This window comes from Macrosteles quadrilineatus, unplaced genomic scaffold, assembly GCF_028750875.1.
Source record: "Macrosteles quadrilineatus isolate MER2022 unplaced genomic scaffold, UCM_ALF_1.0 Scaffold_6__1_contigs__length_79288215, whole genome shotgun sequence".
In the NCBI taxonomy this organism is placed as follows: Eukaryota; Metazoa; Arthropoda; class Insecta; order Hemiptera; family Cicadellidae; genus Macrosteles; species Macrosteles quadrilineatus.
This window is the reverse complement of record NW_026542599.1, coordinates 62325169-62341948: the sequence shown is the minus strand read 5'-3', so window position 1 is coordinate 62341948 and position 16780 is coordinate 62325169. Positions and strand designations below refer to the sequence as shown.

Below are 16780 nucleotides of genomic sequence, written 5' to 3'. Positions count from 1 at the left end.
ACCGATGATTCATGGCATAATGATGAAGCAAGTTAGTGGTGTTTGGAAAAATCTATAGTTATTTTAAAATTCCAAAAGATTTCTAATTTATAAATAAGAACGTTTCATTTGGTTATTTGTTTATTTAATCATTGCATTATTATTTTATTACATGCATATATATATACTAGGATAGTGTTATACCAGCTGATCATTATTTTAATATGATTGTTTATGTTTTGATTTCAATTCCTTGTTTTTCCCAGTTCTTACATCAATTCCACTTCTAGATAAGCAAACCCTTGAAATATGTCCAATCTTATTACATTTCCTACAGAATTCGTTCTTAAATCTGCATAAATTAGCCTTGTGCTGTTCACTGCCACACCTGTAACACTTGCCTCTTAAATCTTCAAATGAAACTATGGGTTTGTTTCCCTTAAATTGACTTTGTTTGTCTTTGTATCCAGATTGTAGGCGGTTAATGTTTGCAGTTTCTTTTAGCATTGTATTTCCATCTCTCCGGTTAATCTCATAACTTTCAGATTTAGATTGTTCTATGGAAATCGCAGTTTGTACCACTTCGTTGTAAGAAATTTTACCATCTTTTTCTTGAAGAAGTCTAATTCTAATTTCATTGTCTTTTAACCCCCGTATGAACTGCATTTTTAAGAACATCGAAGCTAAAGCCAAACGACCAAGTGATGTACACCAGCTAAGAGTATTTTTGGGTCTTGCCAACTATTACACACGTTTTGTACCAAACATGTCCAGCTTACTGGAACCACTGAATGGTTTGTTACGGCAAGGAAAACAATTTACGTGGACTCAAGAATGTGAAGATGCATTTCTGAAAGTAAAAGCAGAAATAACAAGTGATCAAACTCTAGCTCACTATGACCCAAATGAAACGTTAATCCTAGCAACAGATGCAAGTCCTACAGGGCTAGGAGCTTGCTTATCACATAGATACAAGAATGGATCTGAGAGGCCCATTGCATTTGCATCAAGATCGCTTACGAAAACAGAACGCAAATACAGTCAGATAGATAAAGAAGCTGTGGGAATTTACTGGGGCTTAAAGAAATTCTTTGCATACTGTTATGGAAGGAAGTTTGTTTTAATAACTGATCACAAACCCCTTGTAGCCATCTTCAACCCGACAAAGACCTTACCATCTATGACTGCATCAAGGACTTTTAATTATGCTCATTTCTTATCGGGTTTTGACTATACGATTGAATACCGAAGTACGACACAACATGCTAATGTGGATTATTTATCAAGATTTCCTGTTACAGAAGTATCAAATGTATGTGACGACCATGAACGGTATCTAATAAATCAAGTAGAGATGATGCCTGTATCAAGAAGACAAATTGAAGAAGAAACACAAAAGGACGAGGAACTTAAAAAGGTATACGATCATCTTATATCAGGAAAAAGCTTAAAAGAACTCAGTTTGAATGATAATGAGTTTTGTCTACAAGACGGTTGCATATTCAGAGGGCATAGAATTTGTGTACCTTCCACTTTACACAAACAAGTCTTGGAAGAATTACATGCTGGTCATATGGGCATGACAAAAATGAAATTGCTAGCTAGAAGCTACTGTTATTGGAGGAATATGGATCAAGAAATTGAAGCTATGGTGAAACATTGTCATTCATATGTCAACAAAAATTGAAAAATCCACCTAAGGAGACAACTCACCCATGGGAGCTCCCGAACGGACCTTGGGAACGCATACACATTGATTTTGCTGGTCCACTGCGGGGTTGGTGGTACTTAATCGTCGTTGACGCTTACAGTAAGTGGGTAGAAATTATACCTACAAAATCTATAACCACAGCTTGGTGTGTTAAGCAATTGGATAGATTATTTACAACCTTCGGGTTTCCTCATGTCCTGGTATCAGACAATGGAACTCAGCTAACTTCAAAACCTTTCAAAGATTTTCTCACAAGGTATGGAATAATACAAAAAACCATAGCTCCATTTTGTCCTAAGTCAAATGGACAAGCTGAAAGGGTGGTCCAAACTGTGAAGAGCCTTATAATTGCAAATGGATGTGTCGAGAGCAAGATTAACACTATACTAAAACAGTTGAGAAAAACACAGCATTCCACGACTGGGAAGTCTCCCTATAGCCTCATGTTTGGGAGGAATATAAGAACAGAACTTGATCTATTAGTAGAGAAGCCTAATTTGAAAGAGACAGAGATGCAAGTAACAAAGCGACACTTTAATATAGGAGAGGGAGTGCTGGTGAGGAACTACTCCCTTAATTCAAATGACAAATGGACAGTTGGAAAAATTGAAAAACAAATAGGAAATGTTATTTATCTTGTTAAAATGGAAGAAGGAATTGTGTGTAAAAGACATGTGGACCAAATAAGAAGATTGTAAGTATATGAAGAAAAATAAAGGAGGAGGATTGTTATACCAGCTGATCATTATTTTAATATGATTGTTTATGTTTTGATTTTACAGTTTTGTTTTTCTGTTTACATCTTAATAAAATGAGTTCATTAAGTTATTCAAATCTATTCTTTATTTAAAACACAACAGATAGATTAATCAAAGAAAAATAATATTAGCTAGTTTTTAAGCTCCATGAAACAATCAATATCAATATATGAAAAAAAACACTCCACTCCCACTGTGCGTCTGTCGTCTGTCTAGTGTCTGTTCAGTGTTCGGTTCAGATTTGATTTACAGGTGGCTTACAACAACAACAACAACAACAACATAACCTAAAGCTTAAAAATAACACAACGGGTGCAACGGGAACGGCAGACAATATTTTGAATGTATTGTAGCATATAATACAGTATTGGTAGCATTTTTAGGAACAGACATTTACGATGAGTAACATTTATATCCAAGAACCTCCAACCAGTGGGAAGGTAACTTTAGAACTAACTTAGGCCTATTACGGGTACAGTTTCTTAACTGGGCTATGCTAATATCGATTGAAACTATCGATTCGATTAGTAAACCTTCATGCGATTTCTTCACCATCAGCAAGTTTGGTTGGTTAGGTTAGGTTAAGATAGTTTAATTTGATAATAAATATATTAAAAAATATCGATTATTAATCAATATTTTCAATTCGATAGTTTCAATCGATACCCCCTATTACCACTAGGCTAGTACTAACTTACTGTTGTAGAAAAGTGCTATGAATTGGTGAATTACATTAGGGTAACTTACACACTTAATAAATGTGAAAGATCAATCCTAGACATAGGCCCATTGTCAGGCTATAAAATGTGGGTATAGACTTCCATATCTGTTGGCACAAACAACCAAATGAAAATATTGATTATTCGATATATCGTTTGGTTAGTATAAGATAACCAACCAACTAACCAAATGATATATCAAATAATCGATATATCGATCGATACTTCATTCGGTTGATTGTGCCAACAGATAACTTATGGAAGTCTAGGCTAAAATGTTAGCAATTTAACCCTTAAACGTGCGTACCCCGCGGGTAAGACATAGCCCATTGGCGTCGTCAGCATCAAAAGATTGAGGGGGACAAATGCAGGAAGGAGGGGTTCACCGGGGGGCTCAATAAGGCCGGGGGGTAAGTTACTTCATCTCTAATGATTTACTACACCATTTTTTTTATTTGAAAGAACTTATGCCATGCTGTTTATAGGTTTTATTGAAAACTTCCGTCGGAGATATTGACATCGAACTGTGGTCAAAGGAAGCGCCCAAGGCTTGTCGCAACTTTATCCAGCTTTGCTTAGAGGGCTACTACGATGGCACTATTTTTCACCGTGTGGTCAAAGGTTTCATCGTTCAAGGGGGAGATCCCACGGGCAGTGGAACTGGGGGCGAATCCATCTATGGAGAACCTTTTAAGGTAAGTAACTTTAAAGTACTTCAGGTTTTGTTCTAACGAGTGTGCCATCTTTAGATTCACTAGCCTAAATTCTTCTTAAACTCCAGGTTTTTTTTGTTTGGTTTTAAATATTTTCTGTAGGCAACACACTGGACATCAAAACAGTTTTCGACGCTGAAACACAACGAACTGTCTTTGACACTTACTAACAGCTGCTCTGTAGGCTAGTAGAGTTGACAAAGGACAGGAGTTAATTAGGAGTAGGCCTTTTTTAGTAGTAGGCCTATGAATGTTGGATACCCAATAGGATAGGCTACCTAATAACAATATACTCAATTGATACCCAACATTGGACATTGAACTTTTATTATTTTTGGACCGTTCTTTCAAAAAACCTTCAAAATCTCATTGGCGTAAAAACCTTCAAAATATAAACGTTAGATTATAAAAGTAATAGCCTACCGGTAAGTATTCTTAGTTTGGTTCGACCTGACTTTTTCTTCTAGATCAAACCCTTTTTGTTTGAACATGCTAACAAGTAACAGTGAAATAAGTTAATTATTGTGTGTATAGCCTACAGTTTCTGTTTCTAGTGCCAGAATCGACTCTTCCTTATTCAGGTAATCCTACTATAAAAATAATCCTGAAATCTATAAATTGATTAGCCTATGTACATATATTTTATTTTTTACTAACCTCTATAAAACTTTCGCTGGCTAAATCTGCTTTTGCCACATTCAGGATGAGATCCATTCTCGGCTGCGGTTCAACAGACGAGGTCTGGTCGCCATGGCAAACGCTGGGAAGGATGATAACGGTTCGCAATTCTTCTTTACCCTGGCGCCAACTCCAGACTTGCAGAACAAACACACCATTTTTGCCAAGGTTACAGGAGAAACTGTATACAACATGATTAAACTGGAAGACACAATGGTGGATCAGGTATACAGTTAGGTATTTTAGTATTTAATTAGTCAGATTTATTAAATACTAGCAGAGTACCCGTCCTTCGTACGGGGTTGACATATAAGTATAAAATGCTTAATGCAGTTATGGGAGAGGATACGGTTTAAGAAAATTTGGTTCTTTTAATTTATATGGTAACTTCTTGTAACTTTTGTCATAAATTCAAAAAAATAATAGTGCTGCACCCTGTTGGTAAACCTTATACTTTTTAATGCTATTTAATATCATAGAACCAACTTGTGCAGTTGAAACAGCTGACAAAATATCTTTTAAATATGAATACTCATGAGGGTAACATGGGAAACTCCAGAGCCATTGGGGCAAAGCCCGAAAGGGTTTTTGAGATAAGAATATGTGTATATGTTATACAAGAATTTGAGCTATCATCATACCGAATTTCAACCCTGTCGGTTTAGTATTTTTCGCGTTTACTTGTCACAAACATCCATCCAAACAAACTTTCTCACCCATAATATTAGTAGCCTAGGATTATAATATCTAGACTCTCAAAAAATGCACCTTACTTAGAACTCCAACTATAATTTGGATAGTACCGGTACAAAAATTTTATATTTGGATTTTTACAAAAATTGGAGGTATTTTGGAGAAAATAGACTGAATGGAGATGAGTTTTTACTATTACAATCGCAGAACACATGTGTGAAAATTCACACTTTTGCTGCAATCGCAGAGGACAATTTACTGTGACTGTGAGAGACAAAAATTATGTCTATACTTAAATACTTTTTAATCTACAAGACTGCAGAAGATTTTCAAGATCTCGCCACAAACATGGAAAACTTTTACGATGTTTATGTGACCACGGGAGACTGTAAAGGTGTGTGCACAACGGTGGCATGTATTTACCATTTTGCTGCAATCACGGAGGATGATGACGATGTTTCTGTGACCGCACGAAATGATGACGATGTCTAAAAGATTACGAAAGACGTGCCTGATTTTGTCATGATCCCAAAAAACAATGTCGATGTTTCCATGACGGTGGAGGACAATGATGATGTCTACACGACCGTGGGAGAGGGTTTAGATTTTGCCGCCAGCACGGTTTCTGCTTCCTTTAACATTGATTCTTATTACTGTTGTTTTAAGTTTTTGAAGTTCTTTCTGTAAGCGGTTCGGCTAGTAAGCTACTACCAATTTGGATATTTGGTGTGTGTTTATTTGGTGTACTAGTGTATTACCTTATGGTAAACTTATTCATTCTCAGCTATACGCTATACCACTAATGATAAATATATACTGACATTGACCTTAGTGTACATTTTTTTAGGATGACAGACCGTTGTATCCGCCAAAAATTAATGGAACTGAAGTTTTAAATAATCCTTTCCCTGACATTGTTCCAAGAGTAACCAAAAAGAAGGAAAAGGATGAAAAACAGGATAAGAAAACCAAAGTATCTGGAGTTAAGTAAGTAACTTTATTTTTCAACAACTGTGTTTAAATTCATTTTAGACTGGTTTGCACCATCCACTGTAGAACAACCTTTGTTAGCCTAACTGGTGTTTACAGTATTAACCCTAGGAGTGGCAGATCGACAGAAAATGTCGATTTCAAAATGTGCCGCTGGAGTGGCGGGCGACAGAATATGTCGATTGATGTAACGTTTTTTTATGCATGTTAAGCACATTTAAAGTCGGTGAAATGACATAACTCTTATACCAATGGAAATAAGTTTCATCCAAAGTTCAAGCCGAAAAGTTAAGTCCGAAGTTTCATTTTATTATAAGAATAAACCTTATAACATAAATACATCTATCTTATAATGAGTTACATTTAAACGAAAAATACGCGCGAACTCGCGAACGCCATGTTTTGTTGCGCAATCGTCAATGATGAGTCATTTCAAAACTAAATAGCAGACGTAATTTTTGTCTGTGACAAAAGCAAATGGTACCACTGTAACAAGCATGAAGAAATCTTTTATTCTGTATAAAGTATAACGTCATAATACATTCCAACAGCTGATGAGCAATTTTTGTAAATAGCCTATTTTTACGTATTGTTCATAAGGCGGATCGACATAAAATGTCGATTTCTAAATCACATATATATACAATGTGAAAAGTACAAAAACTTTGTTTTATATACGCTCTTGTAGACGAAGGACAGTAGAATTCAATGTTGTTAGGCTGGTCACACAAATAGAAGCTTTTGATTTTTCAAAGCTTAAGGGACAGAACACTTGTCATCGTCTAACCTAAAATGGCGGCGTCGTCGTGAGTTTTTGTCCGATAACAAAGACGAAGTGTGGGTTTTATCCCAAATTTTACAGTGTAATGTTCGTTTTAGGTTTTTATTTTGTATTAGGCGAAATATTTATGCATTATTTTGGGTCCGCGGAATTGGCTAACTCTGGAACTCGCTAACCCCATGTTAAACGCCCTATCTTCAAATTTGGTCGATGAGAGGAACTCGCTAACTTGTTCGGTTTCGGAATTGGCTAACTCCGGAACCCGCTAACCCGCTCTAGAGCCGGGTTAGCGAATTCCGTCCTCGTACGGAAGTCGCTAACTCGGTCCCTCGGCGGAACTCGCTAACTCCCAATCAGAAACCTCGCGGGCCGTCCAATGGGAGCCAAGCACGAATATTTTTGGCCAGTGTTGCCGAAAGTGTAGTACCTATATCGTGTCGGTACCATAATGTCGTATCCTACGATTAATTAGGAGTAAGAGCAACGTAGTCAATAAAATAAATATATTTAGAAGTATGTTTATCATTATTCTTATGATTATTAGGGTGGAAAAATGCATTATAGTCTTACCATAGACTAACCAACACAAGTAAACATTACATCCCACTGTAAACTTTGAAGCTCGTTTTTCGTGTCTAGTTCATGTCCGGTGACACTGATCGCTAGTGTCGACAAAATTGTGTTTCTATTATTTTATAGTTAACTTCATGATTTGTTCTTTACTGTTTGGTTATATAACTAGGGGACGTGTTATTAGTTATGATTAGAACGTTTTATTTGCTTAAACAAGGTTTTAAATTACTGAAAACAAGAAACAATTGTAAACAAAACACGACCTCTAAAGACAGTGCACCGGACAGAACTAACGATAAAACTGTCTTCAGCTGATCCATAAGGATGAGAAATGTACTAATATAAGGGAGTGTTTTATATGTGGGTTTCTTACTTAAATAGTAGCTTATTGGTATGCAAAAAGATAAAAATGCACATTTAATTTGGATCTATTACATGTTATGAAATATCTTTTTTCGTAGTCCGTGATTTGTTTCATTTATTCGAATAAATACCATTTTGTGAACTTCTGCAAATAAAATTATTGAGTTCGTATATTATATACTGGCCTTGTAATCTTGAATCATACATCATAATAAAATTTACACGATAAACGTCATTACAGAATTACATTGTAGTGGTAATGTATTTTTAAATACAGATATTGCATTTAAATAAATATTTATCAATACATTATAAAGTGGTAGGCCTAATGTATTCATGGATTGCATTAAAAGTTAGTCTATGCAAATACAACTTGTAAATTTCGTTTATCGTAGGCTATTAGTGTAGAACCCGGGTCATCCTCTTAATTTTGTTGAATTAATATTAACTTTTACGTCTTTCAGTAGGCCTACTTTTTAAAAGTCTGGAGTTTTTCTCCAGGCTGGTTCTAAATGGACCCAGGCGTTCTTGTTTGTTACAATTCTTATGAATGGTGGCCATAGCTAAAATTACTTAATCTTATCCAAAATCAAAGCTATTGTCTATTGTGTAGCTCAGTACTGGGGAACGGTGAACCGAGCAATGGCTTGGTATAGTTTATATCGATTGTGAAAGCAATATAAAGGAAACCCAACACTCAAATCAGGAAAATCCGTCAATTCGTTTATTAAGAATCGTAAATTAAAATAACTCTGTCACGTTTTATTATATGAATATTATATCTTCTCCAATTTTTTACTAGTGGTGCTTAGGTGTACAATCTATAAACAGTTTTAAAACATGTAACATTATTGCTAAAATATTCAACACATTTTAGTATTAGGCAACTATTTACTAGTAGGCCTACAATGCTTTGGTTAACACTATTAGGCCTAGATAAAAACTTAGTCTATGTCATCATATTTGTACACGTAAGTTGGACGGTTCAACGACGAACATTTAATTTAAAATCTATGAATTAGTAATGAAAGTTACGATGGTTGATGACTGTATTAATTAATGGTTTTGGTTTATTACGACATTAAGATTAAATCTGCTTTCCGTGTTTAAGAACTTGTGTGTATTTTAGCTTAATTTCGTAGAGGTTTAATTATTTAGTACCAATTAAACTGAATTTTCAATATTTTTCATATTCTATTATTTTCTTTTATACTGATGACATTTATATTTAAGATCGAAATCATAAACATTTAACTGGCCATTGTACAGTTTATAAAAAAAAACACTTTTTCATGATTTTTTAATTGTCTTTGAATTACTTTGGGCTAGTTATCTGTTAAAAGTGGAATTGATAAAAAAAAACAATAACATTTACTGTATCTTTATTGACGCGGACATTTTGAAATACGGCAGTGTACGATTATTTTGTCGTACAAGGTTGGCAACGCTCCGTGCAGTGGGCGCGGCCGGGTTAGCGACTTCCAGAGTTAGCGAATTCCGCCGCGAGACAAAATCGAGTTAGCGGGTTCCGGAGTTAGCCAATTCCTGACTGAGACGGTTAGCCAGTTCCAGAGTTAGCCAGTTCCGCCACACGACCGAGTTAGCGAGTTCCTGAGTTAGCCAATTCCTACGTCTCACATGCATAAATATTTATACATGTGTGATCCAAAATAGGATAAAAAGTTAGTGAAGTTTTGTGGGCTATAACAGCTGATCAGTTGTTTTGTTTACATTTTTGCTTTTGTGAAAACCAAATATTCTATTACTTATCTTATTTAGTTATTCTTATATAGAATGATATTATTGCCTTCAAAAAATGTATGGTTTTATCATATTGATTTATTAGTAGAGGGCATTTGTGGATCTATCAACGTGTAGTTGAAGAATTTGACGTTTTCCAATTTTTCCGTATTATTGCTAGTAAATCTATAAAAATAATTCTTTTGTGTATATTATGATATGTCTATGTAGAGGAATAAATTCTGAACAAAAATGCATATTTTGAATTGTGCAATAAAAAATTACGTTACATGTGACACGTGTTTGCTTTTGAAATAAAATTTGAAAAATTTATAAATTTTCTTTTTTTTACTTTTTTCTAAAAATCTACCTTTCTAAAATTGGTTTGTATTACCATTTTTGAATTCTACTGACTATTACGAACAAAATGAATATACGGTTCAATAGTTTATCTCTACATACTAATTTTATACAGATTTTTGAAGAACTCCCTTACAAACTCACCAAAATGAGCGTGCCACTCCACAAAGCACATACTGAAAATCGGTCTCGCCACTCCTAGGGTTAATATTGTTTACATTGTTAAATTGTTGTTTAGTTGATCTAGCCCTTCACATACAATCATAAAAAGAGGTTATTGGTCAAAGCCCATCATGAAATAAATTAATTATGTTTGTGCTTTTATTTATTTTTTGCTGGATGCAGGTAAAAATGAGTTTCTATTATGTTAAAAAGGTTTTATTTTTTATTTGGCTGCTTGAGCATTGCAATTTATAAGTATGAAGTAAAACCCTTTCATCCTTAACTTAAATCCTTTTAAATCGACAATTTTTAAATCTCACATTAGTTAAAATTATAAAATAAAAAATATCTGCAATTATTACTCATTGAGAGGGTGCTATTTCCCTCCTACATTCAACAGTTGGTTTAGTACCACCATAACACACACTGTCATTATACTGCACGGCATAAATGATAACTATATCATTAGAAATTGTTGTTTAAGAGTAGACTCTAAGCCTGGATTTTGAATTTTAGAGAAAAGGGGATAGTAGTTAGCCTATCTTAGTACAGGTAGGACATAGAAAACACAGAAGACTCATAAAACACAATATTTGTCTCCTAGGGGACTTTATCAAGTGTAGAGAAAGAGAACACAAATAATGGTTATTGTCATGGCTGATAGGCTGTTGCCCCCTATACAGTGTGGTAACTTTTCACTAGTTTACACTTGGAAAATAATCCACAAAAAATATATTCATACACACATGTGTGTACCTGTTAAGCATTTAGCTATCTCTGAAAAGAACATACTTTGAATCGTCTTGTCTACAGTATCGCCAAAACAACAAAAGAGGTTATTGGTCAAAGCCCGTCATTGAATATATTCTGTGTTGTGTTGGTAGAAACTTTAAACTACTCTCGTTCGGAGAAGAGGCCGAAGAAGATGAAGAGGAGACGGTTGAGGTTGCAAAGAAGTTTGCAGGCAAGAGCAAATCCACGCACGACCTCTTGTCAGACCCTACACTGATCTCTACTCCAGCTGTGTTACAAGGAGATATTGACCCTGACAGAGAATCAAGTTCTGACCAAGACTCTGATGATGCAAAGTAAGTAACAGAGAACAAATGATACAATGATAACTGATTACTCTTTCCTAAATTAGTAACATTTGGAGTTCCCCAAGGATCTATTCTAGGTTCTTTGTTATTTTTGCTTTTCATTTGGCAAGCTTTGTCTTGTAATTGAGTCATCATCAAAACATAATCCCTCTTCTTCAAAATTTTATTCTTTTATGTAAACAGCATAATATTTAATAATCACTGATAAATGTATTGATGATACAGTAATGTTTTTGCTACTATTTTGCAACAATTTTACAACTTGAAAATATTCAAAATATCTTGATTGTCACACACTTCAATGGAAGCCATTTTTACTCTGATTGGTGATTCCACAGTGAAAACCTATAAAAAATCTTAATATATTTGTTAACTAAAAATATTAGATTAAGTCAATGATGTTTAATATGAACAGTAAATTTATATGGTTTACTTCCGTGTTGAAAAATTAAATCCTCTGGTATTCATACGAGGATTTAATTTGTTACAATTTGATTTACTTGAATCATATAATTGTTATAAGACTATGTGTTAAAATGCTACTACAGGATTTAAAAATAAATTAAAAGGGTATTAAAAGATACAATTTACCAACTAAAAATTAGTCTAACCTATAATTTTGCAGATTTCCCCCTGTTTAAATTGATTATTGATTGTCATTATCAACTATGTTTCAGGGAAAGAATTGACAGAATAAAGAATAAACTGTTAAAACAGAAAACCAAAGAAACGACAAAAGTGCAAAATGATCCAGACGATAATGAAGTCGAAGAAGAGTATGAATTTGGAAAGGAGAGAAAAGAAGAACTTAAAAAGAAATCGTAAGTTGATCATTTTTGAACAAATGGCTCATCTATGGTTTTAGACAAGCGTGTGTTGAAAGACGATAGCTGTGAAAGACCCTGTTAAGTAAAACCTACCTGTCACGTAATTTCGTAGTAGAGACAAAATAAAATGTAAGGCGTTTTTTGTGCCTGCCTAATAGTTTTGTCTCGCCCCTAAATATGACAACTTAATTTGTCAAGATAACCCAGCCTACAACGAGATAGCCCAGTGCTGGTGAACAAGTTTGTAAATTAGTTATTGGTTATTTATTGGCTCAGAACAGAGGCTATCTTATATATTCCTGAGTTCTTGAGTTACAAAATGTGCTAGTGTCTAAAATTTGATTTTCTGCCTTATTTTTTGTTGCTGACCAAGTTTATGGGTCTTAAAAGTTGCTATAACACACAATAACAAATTTCATTAGTTTTACTTGGTAAAAAGTTTGGGAGAGGAGTGTCTAGTTGTATTAATAGTCAAATTGATAGATCAATTGATAGACAAATTGTTAAGAGTGCAGAACTTGGTATTACACAAAATCGTGTGTAAGACATAATCTACGCTTGCATTAACGGACAAAACAATGTATTAAAAGAAATACAAAATATTTAAACTTATACTAAGAGTAACATGTAATAAACATACTCTCTTAAACTATTAATAAATAGAGTGAGACTCTAGAGGCTAGACTTACCACTGCTTGGGTTGTGGGTATCATATTTTTTAATATTTCCCATCCCCAGATATTGTACTGTAAGATTTCGTATAACATTAGGTCAACAGCTGGAGCTGACACATAATTGACTGGGGACTGGTCAAAGTGCTTCTCCTCCAGCAGTCTTGTATCGCCCCTGACAGTCATCCCCACGTCACCATGTTGAGCGTTTGCTGCACCTCTTATGACAAATGTGATCTTAATACAGCTTACTAGCTCATTTATAACTAAAGACATTAACATATAAATAAATCAAAACTTGTGATTAGGCTTATTGAAGTTTTAAGTAGATTAAAAATATTTTAATACTACTGGGTACAGGGCATGCTTTTATATTTTACCCTTTCACTATCATAAAACCCAACGCCCAAATTGTGCTCTTATCAAGCATAGATTAAATTATAGAACTAATGTAGAGTTTCTCCTGCCTCAAATTTAATTAATAATTTTACCATAGGGAGGAGCTGAAACGAGAATACGACATGTTGAAAAAAGGTCTTCTATCAAAAAGAAAAGAAACTGTGAAAGAGAAAGAGAGAGAGAAATCTCCCCCCAAAACTGACAACAAAGACAGTTTGAAAGTTGAATTAGACAAAGAAATGCAGGAATTCAGAGAGAAACAATCACAACTACCCAAAAAAGGTTAGTACATGTTAAGATGGTTAAGTCTAAAATGGTTTTTGTATTTTGTGGAACTAGTGATTGTTCAAATGAATTTATTTGAACAAATATCTTCCCTTAATGGACATTGGTTCTTCCTTGGCTACCTATTGTTATAGACAATTTTTTATACAATACTAGCTGAACCCGGCAGACGTTGTCTTGCCTTTGACTATTTATAATTTAAGTACCGTAACGTTTAATTGTCTTATTGTGTATATGAAGTGCTTATAACTAAATTAAAATACGTACGACAACTAATGAAACACATATAGTACAAAGGATAACCGATTCTTTATTATTGCTCTTATATTAATGCTAGGTTATGCTAGCTTAATTATTAATGTTTATTTTCAATCATGGTTATTAATGACAGTATTTTCGGACTCCTTTATGGCAAAATAGGCAACCTTACTGTCTGTAGTCCAAAATTTAGTCCGAAGACTACTGCCGTTGCCGGATACTGGTTTGATAGCGCCATCTTTCTTCTTTACGCTTTATGTCCGAATCAGAGATTTATGCCATGTTTAACGTATACTTTATTCTGATTTTTTGACATGTTGCTAGCTTTGACAATATTGCGTAAACTAGTCTGCACCAATTGACAAAATATTTGGACTACAAACGGAGGCAAGATAGCTAATTTTGTTCCTTAATTGATTGGTCAGAGTTTTATATTGATGTCTAACCAGCAAATTATGTTTTAGGAGCTTCTAGGGAGGCAATGACTCTAGCTTTGCTAGAGAAGTTCAAAAATAAGCTGTCATCAGCAAAGGAAAAAGCTAGTGAGGTAAAAAAGGAGAGCAAAGAAGAAGTTGATGATGATATTGATGAAACTTGGTAAGTTTCAGGTGTTTTCAAATTTGGTGCTCGGTGTTTCTTGCAAAATAATAGTTTAACTCATCCATTGGTAAAAACAATCCGTGTGAATTAATTTGAACACAGCAGGGTAATGAAAAGGTTTTAAAGTGATCAGAACTTCCTTATTTTGTTTCTTATGTTTATTATGTTTTCAATGTCTCAAAATCAAACTATTGTTCAAATCCAAGTAAAATAAATGATTTCTAACTTAAATTACAATTATTATTTCCTTAACTAAAACATGATTATATAGGCATGTTATTACAAACTGTTAATAGAAACAACTGTTTATTTAACCAATGTTTCAGTTTGTGGTATTTAAAATCACATAAGAATAAGATAGAGAGTCAACTTTATACCAAATTGTTCTTAAATAAATTTGCTTTAGAAGCAAGTTTATGTGCGGTGTTGTAGTTGTAAATTTTCAAGTGGGAGAATGCTCACGATTTCGGAAAAACTAGGGGTCACCTACTATATAGGATATATGGGTCACCTAATATGAACACTGTTCTCATGCATTCCCGCTTCACTACACCACTGTTTATACATCTCCAAAAAAGTTTAAAGCTCAATATGTGTGCAATTTGTGTGTGGACCAGTAATCAACGTACTTTACAATAATAACATAGTTAACTACATTTTTAGGTTGGCTCACGAACTTCATTTTGAGGACAAAAATCCGGTCCTGGCCAAAGATGCAAGTACAAAAGATGATGATTGGTTTGAAATATCTGATCCTCGCAATGCCATTACCAAACGAAGAAGGGAAGCTAGTAAAGAACAAACGGGCATGAAGTCAAAGAAGATAGATATTCTGGATAAACCGCACAAGTGAATGGATTATCGGTTGGGTTGTTTTGTCTTCATGTTTTTGTATGATAAGATAAACCGTGTACAGTATACTATAGTTAGGCTTGATATAACTACACCTTGGTACTTCATCAAAAGAAATATCCTGAGCATTAATTGCCATTGCCGTAAAACCAAGGAATAGTTTGCATACACAAGTGTAAATTTTGTATATAAAAGATTCTGTGAATATTGCTACTTCCAAAATAAATTTAAAGTTTTAGTTTTAAGGTAGATTTGATATGTTTGAATACCTTTTTTAATTTTAAAGGACACTTTTTTTAATTGTTCCTTTTGATGTCTCATTGTGTAAAACATATTTTATGCATACTTTAACACGTTTTTTGCATTAATAAAATATTTGTCTTGTACCTGTGTAAAATTTCATTCACGTCTTTTGTCACTAGTCAATAAAATCAGTGGTCTAATTAATTACAGTCATGTTTAGTTATAAAAAATCCCAGTAATTCAATTTATTGGTAAATGTATCATAGTGGTAAAGGCTACACAATAGTTATTTATGCAACTAGTGAGCAAAGGGAGCAATTGACTCACTCGAGAGAAATACTTACTCACGAGCCGTAGGCGAGTGAGGAATGGTTTCTCGAGTGAGGCAATTGCACTTTGCACTCAAGCTGCACCTTATATTTTTCCTACAGTTACCATAAAACAAATAAATTGGTAAAGAAACGTGACATATTTTTACACAGAAGTGAACTTTTAATATGATAATTAAATAATTGTCTGGATAGCCTGGTTATAGTGCTCACCTTCATATCTGAAGGTCGCTGGTTCGATCTCAATGCAAGGGAAATCTAAAGTAAGGGATAGTCCACTGGAACTGGACCCGGATGTCATTTGTCGTTGTGCTATTGTTTAATGATGTTATCTAAAACAAAAGGTCAACGTTTGGTAGTGAGAAGACAAGGGTTCTCTTTCAAAACGTAAATAATACCAACAGCCTACATAACAAAAAAAAACCCAAATTATCATTAATAATATTTGCCAAATGATGAAAAATATTGAGGCTGAATGTTTAAGTATCAAATGATGATCTTTGTAAAGTTTTTACTGATTGTAATAGGGAAAACATGTTAAAAAATTCCGCTAGACCATTTGCTGTCTCAATACCACAATGTGAGGTCATTTCAAACATTTAAAGACTCAAGTTCAAGAAAACTGTAAACATCAATAATGTTAATTCTCAGTGTATTCAAGAGACTAACCTTCTAGTCAAATGAGAACGCAGTTAGTGCAAAATAGTTCAATGAGAAGTTAGTTCAACCTTGAAAACAGTAACTCTTTCATTAGTGATTCAGAATCATGGATATTCTATTGATACATTATATCACCTATGTTTGAAAAATAATACATTACCAAGGTTTGGATTGTTTTATTACAAAATACACCCGCCCCAGCAAACCTGAAGTCTAAGAAAATTTCAATCCATGTCGGATTTATACTAAAATGTTTCAACAAACAACAAACAAATCATATCCTTCCTTCTTGAGCGGAGTGAAGCGAAGCTCTTTGGGATTGACTTCAACACAAAC

The 16780-nt window shown here is 34.1% G+C and overlaps 1 protein-coding gene across 1 annotated transcript; it reads left to right on the top strand.

The window, feature by feature from the left end:
* The first annotated feature begins 2761 nt into the window (after nt 1-2761).
* On the top strand, nt 2762-15623 carry LOC128996686 (spliceosome-associated protein CWC27 homolog). Its single transcript, XM_054422122.1, has 9 exons — nt 2762-2888; nt 3653-3862; nt 4583-4783; nt 6099-6238; nt 11105-11308; nt 11998-12141; nt 13315-13499; nt 14225-14357; nt 15024-15623. Exons 1-9 carry the CDS (start codon nt 2847-2849, stop codon nt 15211-15213), a joined length of 1449 nt encoding a protein of 482 aa, XP_054278097.1. The 5' UTR covers nt 2762-2846; the 3' UTR covers nt 15214-15623.
* The last annotated feature ends 1157 nt before the right edge of the window (nt 15624-16780 follow it).